This window comes from Psammomys obesus, unplaced genomic scaffold, assembly GCF_907164565.1.
Source record: "Psammomys obesus unplaced genomic scaffold, mPsaObe1.curated_primary_1811, whole genome shotgun sequence".
In the NCBI taxonomy this organism is placed as follows: Eukaryota; Metazoa; Chordata; class Mammalia; order Rodentia; family Muridae; genus Psammomys; species Psammomys obesus.
The window spans coordinates 19884702-19903536 of record NW_026596039.1 but is presented as its reverse complement, the minus strand read 5'-3'; the positions used below and the strand labels follow the sequence as shown (position 1 = coordinate 19903536).

The 18835-nt window shown below is 37.9% G+C and overlaps 1 protein-coding gene across 2 annotated transcripts in view; it reads right to left on the bottom strand.

Moving 5' to 3' along the window:
- Nptn (neuroplastin) overlaps positions 1-18479 on the bottom strand; it is a 77319-nt gene extending 58840 nt beyond the window's left edge. The window contains exon 1 of one of the 2 annotated variants that reach the window (XR_008721792.1): positions 18227-18479. Coding sequence is in view for 1 of the 2 variants with exons in the window: in XM_055621787.1 (XP_055477762.1) it covers positions 18227-18317 (91 nt within the window). In the remaining variant the exon portion in view is untranslated. The remainder of the gene's footprint in view (positions 1-18226) is intronic. The other variant, XM_055621787.1, reaches the window with a different exon arrangement.
- Between the last annotated feature and the right edge of the window lie 356 nt (positions 18480-18835).

The following is an 18835-nucleotide window of genomic DNA, read 5'->3' as shown; positions in this document are numbered from 1 at the left end:
ACCTCTTAGTTCCGGGAGATCCGATACCCTCTTCTGCTCTCTTCAAGCACTGCACACATGTGGTACACATACATACATGCAGGCAAAACTTTCATACATATAAAAGAATCTTAAACAAACACCAGCCAGACAAATGGGTAGAATCACTTGCCATACAAGCCTACATTCAATACCTAGAACCACAGAAAGGTGGGAAGGTGCAAGATATCCATAAAGTTGCCTCTGACTGCCGTATGTCCAAGGTCAAGCAAGCACTCACACTCCAGTTTTTAAAGTTTAAAAAAATTAAAAGGGGAGCAGAAGGATATAGCCAGTAAAGCAGTCCCTGCCTAACATGTACAAGGCTTCAAATTAAACCTACAGTTCCACCAAAATTAAAAACAAAAGGTATAAAGTAATTTACAGGATTATGTTCATACTATTTTGCAGATTTTGTCTTAGCTTTAAAGGGTTTGCCTTATTCTTTTGTTCTCAGTAAAGCCATTAACATATATTTTGCAAATATATGACTAAGACCCTGTCCATGAAGGCATCAGGACTGACCAAGCAGATCAAGAACCAAAGGTACAAAATATTCTTGTCCAAAGGCTTTAGAGTAAATCTACAAAGGAGTTCTCCATTTCTACAATTAAAAAATCCAACTCCTCCAGTGCTGGAGAGATGGCTCAGTGATTGAGAGCACTAACAGCTCTTTCAGAGGAGCTGGGTTCAACTCCCAACACCCACATAACAGCTCACAACTGTCTGTAACTCCTGTTCTGGGAGATCTGACATCCTCACACAGACATATATGCAGTCAAAACACCAATGTGCATAAAATACAAATAAATTATTAAGAAAAACCCAACTCCTCAAACTCTAACACTGTAACACCTCAGGTATATTTTTATCTAACTAATAAAGTAAAATTATGCTTTACATTAAAAAGAAAACGTTTTACTCTAAAGGTTTACCTTTAACAAAGTGAACTTGTACTTAATATCAAGATGAAAAACAATATTTAGTCTGAAGGTTTAGCATTTAGAGAAAACTTAAGTCCCCAGGTTCTAATTTAGTTGTTAAACTCTACCTGGCATGTGAATACTTTTGTTCACTAACATTCTAAGTGTACTAAACATGCTACTGCCTCCTCAATCCCTTGAGAATCCTCAAACTGAGCCAACTATCCAAGTCTATTTTTCTTCCATAATTACTTATTTGTAGTTGTTTGGGGACTTTATTACTTCATCACCACACACAGAATCTCTACCTTTAATGAGGTGGAGGGTCAAATTTTATTAGTTACCTAGAGTCCCAGATATGCTAAAATATACACATACTTGCTACTAAAATGCAAATACCAAGAAACTTATTAATTCTGACAATTTATGACCAATATTATTTGCATAAACAAAATATCGTTTTTCTCTTGAAAGGGACAGGAAATTTTCTAGAATGCTTTTGCTAAAAACTAGCAGATAACCCAGAAATTACTCACAAAGCTAAGTTGTTAGATGTATGAACATTCAAAATTTTTGCTTAAAAGTACAAGAAAAAATAAAAATCAGAGTACTATATTGTTATTTTCTATTAAATTAAAAAATAAAAATCAGAGTACTATATTGTTATTTTCTACTTAGGATACTAAAGACCCTATCAGTAGGCCAATTTCAGCATGAGAATGCACTCATCATCAACATAATTCCTTTGCAATAACAGCAAATATTCCAGAGCTGCCCTAACTTTATCTAAGTGAAAATGTCACTCCAATTCTGTATTCAAAAAAACTATAACAGTATAAACCATAACATAGCTAATACTACCAAATACAGAGTATCACAGTATATAAATGATGTCTACACAGAATAACCTTTGAAAGCATACACAACAAACTGAAAGGGTTTATTCTCATGGAGGGGAAAGGGGGAAAGTTCAATTATTTCACTTTAATGCACTTGCAGAATTTTCCCTGTTGAAATTTTCAAGTTTGCATTAATAATTTCTAGAAATACAATAACCTTTCCCCTTTGTTTTAAAAAGTGAAATAATTTTATGTTAAAAGTTTATTTGACCACTACTCAATGCCAGAGGGTTCATCCTTGCTATCTGCTAGTATTTTCTGTTAGTTCCATCTTCTCTAAATGTTCAGCCTAATGAAACCCTCAAGTTGCACTGAATTTAATGGCAAGAATGTGTATCTGGTTACCCAAAGCTCACCTAGTACTGCCAAGGCTGTCAAGTTTTTTCCAGTGGTGTTATTTTAAGAGTTTTAGACTTGATACAATTCTTGAGCTCTTTCAGTGACAAACAGATACTATGTTACACAAAAGTAAGTGACACCTCACAAACTACCGCTAAAACACGCTCCATATACTCTTCCATTCTGCTTTGAACAAATGTTAAAATAAACATACTTGTAACTGAAATGCAAATGCTAAGGAACTCTTAGCTCTGGTTATTACACAAGAAGTATTACTCTATACTATTTTTCTTTCCTCTAATGCAAATCAGAATTTGCCCTTTTCTTCTTCCAGCTGTAAAACTAGATTACTCCCTAATACCAACCCCAACCCATAATTGAATTTTTATATCTACCTGCCATAGATTATATGCTACATGGCAGACAGTTCAAAGGCACAGTATATAATAACCTTACAGGAAAACATTAAAATTGAGCTGCCCACAGCAAGTACTTCATAGCTCACAATCAGTATTCACTTCTAGGAGCCTGCCTGAATTTTTTCTGCCTTAATGTTCTTAGCTCCATCAGGAATTAATTTTCTTTGTGCCTAGTCCTCAAAGACTGGCTGAACTATTTCTGAGAAATATGAACATTATGACCCTGTGGAGATTAAAAGATTAAAAAAGCATGTTAGAAAACTATATACCAAAAAAGAAACCATTAAAAATTTGAAAGTAGGAAATATAGTGAAATCCCAATGACCAAACATTCCTGCTCAAAACACCCAATGATGTTAACTAAACATTTGTTACAAGTATACAGAACAGTGATGTCTTCTACTCAAAACATCCAAAGATGCAAACTAAATGTTTGTTACAAGTGTAACAATGTCACCTTCTAGCTAAAAGAGTCAAATAAAATAAAATAAAAAACAAAACTCTAAGTGCTTACCTAGAAACAACTAAAGATAACAGAATAGTCACTTAAGTATGAAAAGGAGAAATAAAATCAAAATAGGGAGGCTGGAAAGATGGCTCAGAGGTTAAAAGCACTGGTTTCTCTCCTGAGTTCAATTCCCAGCAACCACATGGTGTGGCTCATGACCATCTATAATGGGATTGCACGGAGGCAGAACACTGTATACATAATAAATAAATCTTTAAAAAGAAAAAGAACTGTGGAGAGTATCTGATATGTTAAGTATTATTTTTTAAAAAAGTCAAAACAGGAAAAACAAGATAAAGAACACATTATTAAAATAAGATATACACTGGAGCTCAATGGTTAAGAGCACTCAACTTCTTTTCCAAAGGTCCTAAGTTCAATTCCCAGCACCCACATGGCATCTCACAACTGTCTAATGCCATCTACTAGTGTGCAGATGTACATGCAGACAAGGTACCCATATATACAAAATAAATAACTAAATCTTTTTAGAAAATAAGATATATAGAAAATAGAGCACAGAGAGCTCTAATAGGACTCAAAAATCATACTGCAGAAGAAATAGAATAGAGCTATAAAAACAAGGATAAAGGTTTTTATTGCTCTTATCATTTATTTCATTGTCTTATTTACTAAAATACATTTTTTTTAAATTCTGCCATTAAAATTTGAAAATACACTGGCTACATGGGAAGTTCAAAGCAAGTCTAGTCTACATGAGACCATCTTCTAAATGTAGTATTTTTTTAATGGGAAAACTAACATTCCCTACATTAAAATTTCAAATTTTCTTAACAATTTTTAAGACTTTCTATAGAGTACATAGCTAGCATTTAAAAAAATAAAAAATAAATAAAGTGTTATCAGTGACAAAGATAAATTCTATCAAGCACATTTTGTGTTGAACACTGTGCCAGGTACTAATGTATACCAGATTATTGTTACCATCCTATAAAAAGTGTACATTATATAACTATAACAGAAAAGAAGCTGAGAGAGATTAGGAGATTTGTCAAAAATCAGGACTAAGTCTAATTTATACTCCAATCTATCAATGTGACATTTGTGTTTTGTCCCCAAGGTAAATTTGCAATCCCTACTTCATTGCAGTTCACCAACAGAAAAAAGACAAGTAAACAGCAACTATCCTTGTCTTTCAGTTCCTAGAAAAGGTATAACCCTTTTCTAACCGTTTTTTTTTTTAAGATTTATTTTATTTATTATGTATACAATGTTTTATCTGCATGTACGCCAGAGGCACAAGATCTCACTGCAGATGGTTGTGAGCCACCATGTGGTTGCTGGGAATTTAACTCAGGACCTGCGGAAAGGCAGGCAGTGCTCTTTTCCTCTGAGCCATCTCTCCAGCCCCTCTAACCCTGTTTTAAACACAAGTATTCTTGCTTGATATTAATAATCACTCAATTCTCCAGAACAAAACCCCTCTGTGAGGTGAGAGCAAGACTAGCTTTTAACCCAGAACTATTCATCTCATCTTAAAAAAACAAAAAGAAAAGAAAAAAAGGAAAAGAAAAAAAAAATCACATTAACAATGATGCTACTTGCAGAATGTAAGTCACCATCACAGCACAACTGTATCAGTTAGCACACATCTGCTATCAAAATCTTGGTTTTCCTATATATATTTAAGAAGGATTGATCTAAATATCTTAAGTTATTCTCCCTTATAGAATATCAAACAGTTTGGAGCTTCTAAAGGTATAATAAACATTTATGAATTTCATTTCATGATAATAAAAGGGAATTATACACAAATTTAGCATAAAAAAAAAAAGAAAGAAACAAGAAATAACTGAGACTTTACTTGTCCATACCTGGGGACAGAGGAATATGAGGAGAAAAATAACTAAGTGTCTCTAGAACTACACTTAAGAGTAGCAGACATACTTGGAAGATTACAGAAATTCATACCATACAGGCCAGAGTGGAGTCAAGATCTCTGTGAGTTCAAAAGATCTGCAAAGGGAGTACCAGGACAGCCAGAGCTATGTAGAGAGATCCTGTCTCAAAGACTAACAAACTTCCTAAGAACCTTTCTCAGCTGATGGTAAGACAATGGAGAGGTTAGTCCATTCATAGCCATCTAAAACGTGCATCCTTACACTGTCATTTGTTTAAAAATGTGGATGTGGTAGAGTACACCTGTTAACTCCAACAAAGGCAAAAGGACAGGTGCAAGCCTGAGGCCAGCCTGCGCTACATAGTGAGACACAAACAATGAAACAAACAATGAAACAATCTGGCCCTTTTCTTTAATTACTGTTGATTTTTTTTAATTTATTTATTATGTATACAGTGTTCTGCCTACATATAACACCTGCACGCCAGAGCCAGAAGAGGGCACCAAACCTTATTATAGGTGGTTTTGAGCCACCATGTGGTTGCTGGGAATCGAACTCAGGACCTTTGGAAGAGCAGACAGTGCTCTTAACCTCTGAGCCATCTCTCCAGCCCCTTACTGTTGATTTTAATCGCAAAGAGATTACATACCTAGTCTCCCGAGAGCTAACTACACTTTCTCTGATTCTTTAGATCGGATGGTTATATTTCAGCAAGTAAAAATTACTCTGAACCATTAAAAGGAAAGAGATCTGATCAGTTGTTTAAATAAATGCATGTTATCTAACCTGTATTTTCTCACACAAAACATACAATGTAACATAATTTTACCCATATTAACCTACTTTAGAAGGCTTTCTGGGTTGGTTTTATTCGAGAATCTCAGGTAGATCAGGCTAGCCTCTTACTCCATCTATGTAAGCAAGGATGATCTTGATCTTCTAATCCTCCTGCTCCCACCTTACAACTGCTGAGACTACAGACAGGATTTTTCATATACACAAATTCACACACATACACACACAAATCATTACAAGCCTCTATGTCTTTAAAGTTCTAAATGAAAACACCAATATACGTATGCTCGCTCGCTCTCTCTTACAAGTTCAACACCAACACTAGCCTAGGCTAAATACTGAAACTGAGTCCATACTCCTCCCTGGAGGGAAAAACAGACATAAAGGCTTGTCACATTTAGCGACAATCAGTTTCTTCTTTGAAAATCATATATAATTGCCAGCAAACATTTTATCTGGCAATCTTCCACTCCAACACATAAGTTCCTGTCTTTACCCTAGTTATATCAGCTCCTACTGTGCAGGCTGGAGCTAGAACCCAGCAGAATTTTGACTCATAAAAGTTTTATGAAGTAAAACAAAAGCTCTCCTTTCAGGTGGTACAGCTTTCTTAATAGCACACATTTACCACACAAAACAAAGACCTAATTCCTAACAGGTAAAAAAAATTTTTAGTAGATCCCTACTGAGGTCCTGTGAACTTGTTATGCTACTGTGCATTCTGTGAAATCTACAGTTTAGATTGTTTCTTGATAACTAAACAAAAAAGTTGCTTATGAAGGTTATAGTTAAACAAAATCCTGTTTTATTTACTACCAATTTCCTACAAACTAATAAATTTGTCACAGAACTTTAGAACTAGAAATGATTTCTGATCCTTCGGGAAAGCCCATTTCATTTCAAGTTCATAGCTTTTATTTTTACCGTTCTTCTCCTACTGAGCTCCAAAACAAGCACTACCAGCAACAGGGATTTTTGTTTTGTTTTGCCCCCTTCAAGCATTTCTTTGCCCTACTTATGATGAGTCTGACAACAGCAGGTACATATAATTCTATTCTGCTAGTTTCATTAAAAAACCATCAAATACTAACCCTCTGCTTTTCTTCCCCAAGCTCTAGGCCTTTGCTCTTTCATATAGCCCATCCATCTTTGGAGACTGCCTAATTCCCTTACTTCATTTACACTGCTACCTTGAAGGTATTAATAGACAACCACATCCCCCCTGCTCCCTTTTCCTAAGTTTAGCTCCTGAATCTTAAACTACTATCAATGCAATATTATCCACACTCTCTCCTAAATGTAGCTGGAAGGCATTCTTATAATTTGTAGCTCAATCCAAATAAGAAAATAGTATCACTGTTACTGTACCATCATTTTGTTATGTGGTCACGATGCTGCTTGTCTTTAAGGGTAATTCAATGACAGTTCACTGCCAGCTATTTGAAACCTCTTTGTACTTGCTCTTTTCCAGGTAGCAGTTTCCTGGTTTGCATTAAGGCCATTCACTCATCTCCCTTGGTGAAAGACTTAAGACACAGCATTAATGAATATAATTTCATTTCTGGAATTGCTGTGCTATTTTTTTTCTTGCTGTCCTGTAATGGTCCCCAAACTTGTTAAACTTGCATAATTTAAAAATATGGAGTTAAATCTAACACATTCCTTCAAACTATACATTTAAAAGCATTTCACTGACAGCTGCCAACAGAAGGAAGGACATCTCACTGAATTTCCCCCTACAAGTAGCAATGCCTAAATTAAAGAAAACAATCCTAAACTTAAAGACCTTTCATAAAACAGACTAGTGGTGGTGCACGCCTTTAATCCCAGCACTTGGGAGGCAAAGAAAACAGGCAGATCGCTATGAATTCAAAGCCAGCCTGGTCTATAGAGCAAGTTCCAGGACAGCCAGAGGTATAAAGAGAAACCCTGTCTTGGGGGGAAGACCTTTCATAAAAGATGATTCTTCAATAACTGAAAGTACCCATCACTTTCAGTTGTGTGCACTTTCTCTCTCTCTTGCTCACTCACTCACTCTGTCTCTCCAGCAGCAGTCCAGTGAACACACGGCTCATAAGATAGCAGTGCTTCTAGCCCTGCATTCAATCACTAACAAAAAGGCAGGCAGGGCTAGAGAGCAAGGAATACAATCCCTAACTTAAGGACAACTAAACATACTAGAAGAAAAGTTGTTTTCATTACAATACTCAAAAGTATTGTGGCTTTACTTTACCACTACCCTCTTAAGTTCAAATAAGAGAGGGTGAAAAATCCTAACTTTCAAAATTTTATACTTTGCCAGTAACATACTAGTAACAGTGTATGCTGATAGTACTGATAAATGCCTGGTGAAAGCATCAGATTGTTCAAGACTAAAATGACATACAAAAAAAATAAAAATGGGTTGGAATGATGGCTCAGCAGATAAGAGCCCTTGCAGAGGACCCCAACATTCATATGGCGGCTCACAACTGTCAGTAACTTGAGGTCCAGGGAACTCCCTCTTCTGAGCTCTGTGGGTACCAGGCATACACACTGTACAGACATACATGCAAGTAAAATACACACACACACACACATATAGAATAGGAATAAAAAATCTTTAAAATAAAGGTATGAAGGGACACCCAGGTAATCTTAGCATTCAGGATAACACAGAAGGATAACTGCATGTTTAAGGCTAGCCTACGTTACGCAGCAACATTCTGCTGGCTGTCTGAAAAGACAAATAAAACAAGCAAACAATTCAAAAAGCTGAGAAAGGCAGCATAATTCCAGCAGAGGGGTAAGAAGTACGGAAGAAGGAGGGAAATAAGCCTCAAAAATAAGTAAATAAATAAATCCTAAAATAACTCGATTAAAAATAAACTATTTCATTTTAAAAAATGATTCCCAATCTTCCTTTCTTTTTTTTTTTTTTTAAAGATTTTATTTATTTATTATATGTACAATGTTTTATCTGTATGTAGACCTGCATGCCAGAAGAGGGCACCAGATCTCATTATAGATGGTTGTGAACCACCATGTGGTTGCTGGGAATTGAACTCATGACCTCTGGAAGAACAGCCAGTGCTCTTAACCTCTGAGCCATCTCTCCAGCCCCCAATCTTCCTTTCAATCATTTAATATAGTTCCTCATGTTGTGGTGACTCAACAAGTCAATATTTCTACTGAAAAGATTATTTTCAAACTGTCATAGCCCAATAATGAACTGTTAAATCACCTGAAGTGGTCACTATAATTTCTGAAAAGATACTGCTTCACCAGTTACTAAATATACTGCATTGGTTATAAACTATTATACTATTTCTGTGGGTCCAGGCATGGGGTGAGGAGGCATGTGTACCCCAGGGCACACTATGTGGAGGTCAGAGAACAACTTGAAGGAGGTTGGTTCTAGGACTTGAACTCAGGTTACCAGGCTTGGCAGCAAGCAACTCTACCCACTGAGACATCTCATTGGCCTAATAAATAAATTATTCTTCTATCTGAGTCACAGACATACTCTCTTGTCTGTCTGTTGGTCTGTCTGTCTGTCTCTCTATGCAACCCAGACTAGTCTCAAACTCTTTTCCTTCCTATCTCAACCTCCTGGATTCTGGGATTACGAACATAACACCAACATGCCTGCCAACAGTAATTCTTAGAATCTTAAAGTTATTTCAACATCCTGTGAGTCAAATACACTGTTGTACTACAAATTAAATCCTTTGAACTATATTTTAGATAATGAAAACTTCTAGCTTGTAACACAAAATTGCACTTCTTAGGTTATTTTCAGTTAATAAGCAACAAAGATGTGGCTGACAGCTACTGAAACTAGATTATCAGTACAGAGGAGATAATATGATCTGTTTGGGTTTTGGTTTGTTTGTTGAGTTGATTTTGTTTTTTGGGGTTCTTTTTGTTTGTTTTGTTTGTTTTTGAGCCGTGGCTGGTCTCCAACTTGTTATGTAGTAGCCAAGGATGACTTTAGACTCCTGATCTTCCTGTCTCCATTTCCCCAAATGCTGGGGTTACAAGCATGTGCCACCATCATGTAGTTTGTTTATATATGTTTGCAATTCTAACAAAAATGAAAAAGAAGAAATGGACCCAACAAGCATGATAAATAGCTCATAAATTGTGTCCTTTAAAATCTATTGGTTTGCACAGGTGAGATGCCTCAGTGGGTACTTGTGCCAAGCCTGACAACCTGGATTCAACCCTGGGAATCCACTTGCTGAAAGGAGACAATAGATCCAAGTTGTTCTCTGACCTCAAAACAAACACTCAGGCACATGAGTACCCATATATGCACACTATACATATATACACATGTACAAACACACAGTAATTTTTAGTTTTAAGTGTTGTTTCTAGGGGCTATTAACTTAGAAACGTCCTCAGATTTAATTCAGATAATATTTGGTTTGCCTCCTTCTTCATCCACAAAGAGATTTGGAGTCTATTTTAGATACATAAATAATTGGTGAAAGTAAGTTATATATAAAAACAAATTTCCTCAAAGGTTAACATTTAAAAAGTAAGCCAGGCACAGTGGCACATACCAGTAATCCAAGCATTCAGGGAGGCAGAGGCAGGCATATCACTGTGAGTTCGAGGCCAGCCTGCTCTACAAAGCAAGTCCAGGACAGCCAAGGCTACACAGAGAAACCCTGTCTCAAAAACAAAACAAAACAATAGTAATAGCTGCCGCACAGTGATGGCATACACCTTTAATCCCAGCACTCAGGAAGCAGAGACAGATGGCTCTGAGTGTAAGGCCAGACTGGTCTACAGAGGGAAAGTTCCAGGGCACACAAGCTACACACACTCTGTCTTGAAAAATAAACAAAGTAATAATAGTTAAGTGTTACATCACTGTCTCTTCATTAGCCAGTTTTCTTTCTCTTTTAATACTTTATTTAATTCTATTTTTTGTGAATTAGTATGAAGGGGTCAGATCCCTTGGAATCGATGTTACAGACAGTTATGAGCTGCCATGTGGGTGCTGGGAATTGAACCCGGGTCCTTTGGAAGAGCAGAGACTGCTCTTAACCACTGAACCATCTCTCTGGGCCCCATTAGCCAGTTTTCAACCAACAGAAAGGAATACAAAATACCTACCTGGCAGAATGTTCATTTAATTGTTTTTAATTCACACTGCCAATTTCTGCATTGAGCTGCAATCTCTAAAACAGATACCGTCTGCCTTTCTTAAAACAAGTATTGTTTCAGATATACTCAGAGAAAGTCAAATTTCCAAACAGTGTATGTCTTAATGTTTTATCATCTTCCCTAAAGAAGTTTCTAAAAGCTTATAAAAATAGAAATTTATACAAACCCACTGGAGGCAGAACCTACACTGTAAAATCAACAGAAGTCAGTCATTTGTAGAACTGGAAGCAGCTGAGGTATCAAGCCTACAATCTATAAAACATGGCAGGGAAGCGGGAGGAGTCAAAAACAGTAAGCCAAATACGCAGCGTTCTCACAGCTTTACTTGTTCACTCTCCTGCAGAAGCAGCCTGGACCTGGTCAGCATTCCATCAGGACAGGTCCTGAGTTTTTGATATGCATTTTATGATTACTCATCTTTAGACTAAATGGAAACTTTGGATGTGATTAAAACTGTTGGTGTGGCTGGGCATGGCAGTGCACGCCTTTAATCCCAGCACGTGGGAGGCAGAGACAGGTGGATGTCTGCGAGTCTGAGAACAGCCGGGTCTACAGAGTGAGTTCTACAACAGCCAAGGCTACACAGAGAAACCGTGCAAAATAAATAAACAAACCGGAAAAATTGTTGGTGTAATCTGATACTTAAAGGTTTATAATATAATCTTATATAACTAATACAGTGATTTCACATCATCTCATGACTGCTTCATCAATTTGAAACAGTACTTTATGCAATGGAAAGCAAATCATATCCAAACTGATATATGTCTTGGAAAAAAACATAAAACAATAATAATTAACATTATTTAAGGCTTAGTTTTAAAACACAGTTGTTTTTCAGAAATGCAAAGACACCACTTAGTAATTGTTAGCATAAGAAATAGCACAGGGTATTACCATCAAGTAGGTCATATTGTTTTAAATAACAAGCCAGATGTGACCTTTATTTATTTGTTTGTTTTTAGATTGAAAAATAAAGAAGCAAAACAAAGAGCCATCGGGTATCTGAGGAACATAAATATTTTCTTGAAACATTTATTTCCACACAGTCCAATTAAAAGTTTTGAGCAATCAGTTCAAAATAACCAAATTAATTAGATTTAAGATACAGTTTGTCTTGTCATTATATATAAGCAGAGGCAAAAGATCACTAGAAAATTAAGTTATATATTATGCAGTCACTTTTAAATTTTGACATGTTTTTACACATGCTCACTTTTCAGTGAGTTTATGTATATATAACCCTATAAAATGTACCAGTTTATAATCAATTCATTTTTATAGGAACATTTTCTATTTTCCTAAAAGTAATGCTTAACAACTAAAAATTAGGAACTTTGAAAAAATAGTCTTCAAAGGCCTCACAAATGAGTTTTAAAACGTATTATCTAAAGTTGTTAAAATTAAATTCTACAGTATCAATGTCATTTTTCACTTATGTAAAATGTTTTTGTCCAGTCATTATCAAAGTCAAGTTGTTCAGAGGAAGTGCTTTTGCATCACTTTTACAATTTTGATTTGTTAATGTACTTAAAAGTCTCCATTCTTTTTAAACATTTATCCTTATTACCTTTAATTATGTATCTACATATGTGTGCACAAGTACAACTTCCCATGGAAACCAAAGGTTTCTGGATCCCTTAGACCTGGAGTCAGAAGCACTTGTGAGCTATGTATTCGTCCTCTTGGAAGAGCAGTATGCATTGCTAACCACTCAGAGTCATTTCTCTAAACCCTACCCTACTATTCTTTCCAGCAGCTTCTATCCCTCCAGATGTTCCTCAAATGAAGATCCATCCATCTATTCCTTATTCGTACATCCAACTTTTCTCCTTGTCCTACTACAACCTTCTGGTTTTCCCTTTCTCTCAAAACCTCATTCAGTATGTTTGATCCTGTCCAGCACAAATATGGAATTGGAATAAGTTAAACATCAGCAACTATTGCACAAAATCCCATTTTCTAAAGCTTTTCTGTGTAATTTTACTATCAAACTGTTAAACTTTCTCTGAATATCTTTTGTATAGTATTCAACATGGTCACTCATTTTTCTATATATTTCATGTTAACAGCACCCTATCTCCTTCCCAAAGCATAAAAAAAAAAAAAAATCTTTACACATCTTAGCACTTAGGAAGGTGAAGTATGAAGATCTGAGTTGAAGGTCAGGGGCTGCTCAGCAAGAACCTGCCTGAAAAAAACAAAGCAAAATGAAACAAAGGGGGAAACAAACATTTTACATTGTTCCAATTCTAAAGAACACTGTAAGAACATACAAGCTCAAAGAGCACTTTTGTAAGTCACATGTGGTAATCTTTGAGGTCTAGCTAAATTCTTATTTAAAAAATAAAATCGGGCTGTCAAGATGGCTCAGAGGGTAAAAGGCATTGCCACCTAGCCAAATTCACCCAACCTAAATTCAATCAACAAGATTACATGGTGGAACAAACTGAGGGTTGTCCTGTGACGGACACAGGCATACCAAGGAATGTACACCCACTCACATATACACAGAAACACATAAAAACAGTAAAGTATAAGAAATTTTTAAATAACACATAAGATCATGGGGTTAAGGATAGAGCTTAACGGTAGAGCACTTGCCTAGCATGTGGAGAAGCCCAGCACTGTACAAAACTTTTTTAAATAAAATTAAAATGATGATAGTACAGTAACATGTTACCTTAGAGCAGTGGCTCTCAACCTTCCTAACGCTGTGATCCTTTAATATAGTTCTTCATGTTGTGGTAAGCCCCAACCATTAACATTATTTTTGTTGCTATTTCATAATTGTAATTCTGCTACTATTAGGAATAATGTAAACACCTGATATGCAGGATGTGGCCCATGTGAAAATGCCATTTGACCCCCCCAAAGGGGTCATGACCCACAAACCACTGCCTGAGAACCTACATGGAAATGATTTACAGCAATACTATATTTAAGGAAGCAAAAAAAAAATTCTTATAATGGTCTAATTTCTCAAGAAAATATAACTCATGAAATCTGATCTACAATGAAATCAAATCTTAATTTGTGGCAAGTAAATTAACTGTGAAACACATCTAAATTTAAGAATTTTTCTAAAAAAATTTTTTTCTTTCATTTTTTGTTAACCTTTGGCATACTCATAGGTTAAGCTCTATGTTTACCAACATATAGATATATATATAACTCTCTTTTCCTAATATGGACCAAGTAACTATAAAACAAGCCAAGAAATAGGTTCTAATGTAGTCACATGGCATTTCCTCCCAGACCCCTGACAAATTTGCGCCTGGTGCTCCATTCAGTCATTGAAGAGATTGAAGACCTATAGTCTCCTTAGGAAAGGCTTTACTCAAAGACAGGTTCCTTATTCTGAGTAAATAATATCTTAATTATGTTTAAATTTGTTGCTTGACATTTATCATATCATTTGTGCCATGACTACCACTGATAAGGTTTTAGCTTTCTGCTGTTCATTTTAGTTCACTCTAAGACAGTCGATAGTAAACTGCCAAACAGCTGAAACAAACACTTGACAAAGAGAGTCATGAATCACCTAGTGCAGACACTGCCATTGTTGACAGCATAATGTATATGGCTGTCTAGAATCACCTAAGCAAAAATGCAGCAATTAACAATAATTTTTTTAAATTCTATTTGCCCCCACAATATTAATTCTCAAATTTTCTAAGTTCCAGGATAAACATATCACATTTTTACACTCCATCCCAAAATCATTCACTTAGCTAACATCTGTAAAACTCTTGAGTACTTTCCAGGTACTACAAAGCCTGACCCTTATGAAAATGTGTTCATTGCAGAAATGGTCAGGAGAAATGAATGTCAAAAACCCTCCAGACAATCAAATGGAAATATGAACTTTCTCACCAGAATTTTAACTGCAGCAACATGGTTGGCACAAATTTCAAATGACCTATTTACTTGTATTCATGATGACAGAACCTTAACAAGTGTTTAATAGGGGGCTGGAGAGATGGCTCAGAGGTTAAGAGCACTGACTGCTCTTCAAGAGGACCCGAGTTCAATTCCCAGCACCCACATGGCAGCTCACAACTGTCTGTAACTCCTCACACAGACATACACACACAGTCAAAATACCAATGTACATAAAATAAAAGAAAAATCTTAAAAAAAAAAAAACAAAAAACAAGTGTTTAATACACACAAGAAAAACAATGATGCTATTTTTAAAAGGATAACAGTAACAGCAAACTAACACTGAGACTTGCCATACTGCCGGAATGAAAGCCAACTAGCCCCATTACTTCATTTAATCTTTACATCCCGACAGGACTAACACTGTAATCCCCAGTTCACAGATCAAACTAAGGCTTGCCTTACTCAAGGTCACTAAGCTGTAGAGAATTAGAATTCAAACCCAGTTCCTGGGAAGACATAGCTCATCGGTAGCATGCTTGCCTAGTACATATAAAGATAGATTTGAGTTCTACTAACACAAACACACTGAAAAAAAAAAAAAAAAAAAAAAAAAAGAAAAAGAAAAAACAGAAGCAAAAACAAAACAAAAAACCACCACCAGTTCTATCTGTGTCCAAAGTCTGTGCTGTAGATATCACACTGCTTGGTTTAATCTTCAATTTCAACTTAAAACTTTTGAATATCTTAAAATTTTTTAATTGGCTGGGTACAGTGGCACACACCTTTAATCCCAGCACATGGGAGGCAGAGGCAGGCAGATTTCTGTGAGTTTAAGGCCAGCCTGGTCTACAAAGTTGAGTCCAGAATAGCCAAGAGAAACCCTGTCTCAAAAAAAATAATAATAATTTAATTATTGGTGGGTGATACATACAAAAAACAAGGGATTTAAAAAAAAATTTGTTCACCTGAAACAGATATCTTACAAATCTAAATATTTATATGGAAAACAAAATCTACTTGAATCCCTATGGTAATCTGTCAGATTCCTTCGGAGTTAAGAGACACTGTAGGTCATATAGGCCAAATTCTTCACAATAGGAATAATGAAAACAGAAGCCTTTTCAAAAACCTCTACATGCCTAACAGTGAGTCTACCAATGATTTTTCAAAGCATTATTTTTATAATCTGTATGTCTAACATTTCAATATTATATGGAACATGGTATCTCTTTCTGAATCAACGCATAAAAGTAAAAAACCTTTAGGACATAAAATCAGACTATTATAGACATGTAATCAACAGAAAGCTTAAATATTATCACTGAGACCCATTGCAGAAAGCTTTAAATTGACATCCTTAACCATACAAACTCAGAAGTAACTATTTCTTTCTTGAATTCAATTTACATTCTTTTAGGTCAACTATGGCCTCATCATTACTTCACTAGTCATATCACAAGACTAAATCAAAGCTCATTTCAAGGGAAAGACTGTACTATGCTGTATTTAGAACACATTATCACTAAGAGCAGCCAGATGAGTCTTTGTAGGCCTATCCAAAAACCCTGCCTTAGTTGCTAAGAAACTACAATTTACCATATTATAAAGCATCAAAAACAACTTATGCCAGCAGAGATTAAACATCTAAAATCACATATAGCGCAAAATGAAACTGTGCTATTTTTCACAAATAAGTGAAATCAGAATTAACTCTTTTGTTATCACATAGATGACTGACATGATAGATGATAGAGAGAGTAGAGCAAGCAACTCAGGCTAACTCTACCTTTCCCTTCCATAGCTTCAGACTTAAAGGAAAAAGAGATGGGGGCCTATATCCTTAAGATATGCAATGCAAGAAACACAAAAATGTTTCCTTTCTGACCCATGCAGTAATAAAGCCATAGGGCATAAAATTCCCTTAGTACAATTTGATACTTAAAGTGATTTTTTTTTCACTCTAACCTCTAGTATTTTAAGCTCAATTTCTCTTCAAAATACTGAACTCCAACGGATCTCACTGATTTTGTTTTAATGAAAGCCATTTTAATTTCAGTCAAGAACAATTTTAATTCTTTAGCATAACAACGAAGAAATATGGAGATTAAAATTTATGGCTCCCTATCGCTAACCGACTTCTCATAATTTTTTCATATTAAAAACAAATTTTTAAACCTCTAACAGTTGTTTCCACAATAGCTGAAATAGGTTCATTATCCTTTTAGGCTTGTTTCTGAAAAATCAGTTCAGTAACAGACTGACAATGCCGTCAAACAGAATCTGTTATGTTAGACCACCCCCCTCATGCCTATTATCTTTCACCATCTTCTTTAAAAAGCTTTAATTTAAAACCCAATTCTCTCACTTCCACTGTACCTTAAACATGACCCAGAGTCCACATTCATATTCCTCAGAAAAAACATCTTTGCAGTCCTGAAACTTTTAGTTCTAAAAGCCCACTTCTTCCATCTCCTTGCCATCATCGCTCACTGCCCTCAATCCCCCACCACTGCAGATGTGGCTGTGTCCCAGTCCTCCCTGAAGGCCGAACTAACACCATACAGCATTTGCCACAGTTCGTCCCCTCCCAATGTATCGCCACCCTGCAAAGCAACATTACACCCCCGACTTCCTGCATTTTACTCCTTTCCCTTATTTTCCGTCTTTGACTCCCATCTTTATCTCCAGATATCCTTTACTTCTCCGATTATTTCCTCTACCTCAGTTTTAATGCTTTCCCCCCATCCTCTGCTCATTTTCCTCTCCTTATTTAGAAACTCCCTTTTGCCTTCCCAACCGCTATCCTAGAATGCCCAGCACTCCACCCTCCTTGGCAAAACACAGCCCTCTTCCCCCAGCTCGTTCGGAGACACTGCTGCTTCTCTTTTCCCGGTCCCCCTACTGCAGTCAACCCACTCCATCATCCTTCCGCCCACCTTCCCTCTACCCCAAATCCAAGGTTCCCCGAATCCCTTACCTCCCTCTCCTTAGAGACTCAAGCAGTCGGCTCCCACACCTAGTTCAGGATCCTTTTGACCCCAGCCTCTCCCTCCTCCCATTTTGCAGAATGTCACTAGGGTTCCAAGGCCCCAGTAGAATCCCGGGTGTCAGCCCGGTTCTCTCGCCGACACCATCCCTCAGCCGGCTCGAACTCGAACGCCTGTCTCCCGCCGCCTTCCCCAGAGCCGCCCCCGCTACTCCAGTTCCCGGTGCGCGAGGAGCCCCACGCCGCGGATCTGTCTACAGAACCCCGGGCTCGCACCACAGCGACGCCTCCACCTCTCAACGAAGCGCCTCCTTGCCTCGGCCGGGCCGCCCGCTCCGGCTCCGGCATCCCCCTCAGGCGGAGGCTCGGCCCCTCGGCTTGCAGGAGCCCGGCGCCCCCGCCCGACCCGCCCCCGGCCCCTCGGCTTACCGTTCTGAGCAGCGCCTGGCCCTGGGAGGAGCGAGCCAGAGACCAGCAAGAGCGAGAGGGCCAGGGCGCTGGGGAGCGACGAGCCCGACATCCTCCCTAGACCGAGAGCGCGCAGCGAATGGGCCAGGGCCAGGGCCGGGGCCGGGGAAGGGAGGGGAGGGAGGGAGGGGGCGGGCGAGAGCGCGAGGGAGTGAGCGAGGGAGGTAGCCGCGGCCGAGCTCCGTCCTTCCCCGTCCTCCTCCTACCGCCGCAGCGCCCAAGCCTCGCGAGACCTCCGCTCGCCACCGTGGGCGGTCCAGGAGCGCCGGAGGCAAGACTCGCGAGAAGAGGCCGTCGCCTCAAGTCCCCGCCCCTGCGGAGACTGATTGGCCTAGCGCAAGGGAGGTCACGTGCAAAGGCGCGTCTGGCCACGTGACGGGGCGAGGCGGGGCCTCCTCCCGCCAGCTCGCGCCCGGGGGAGGACGGCGGAGTACAGTTTTCCCCTCTGAGGCGTCCCAGCGCTCGTAAATTAGAGGAAGCGTTGAGAAAACAGTCTCTCCTCCACCCATCCTGCCTCTCACGCGTTACCGCGACCCCGCTTTTTAGCTTCCTGTCCTTGTCCGTATCAAC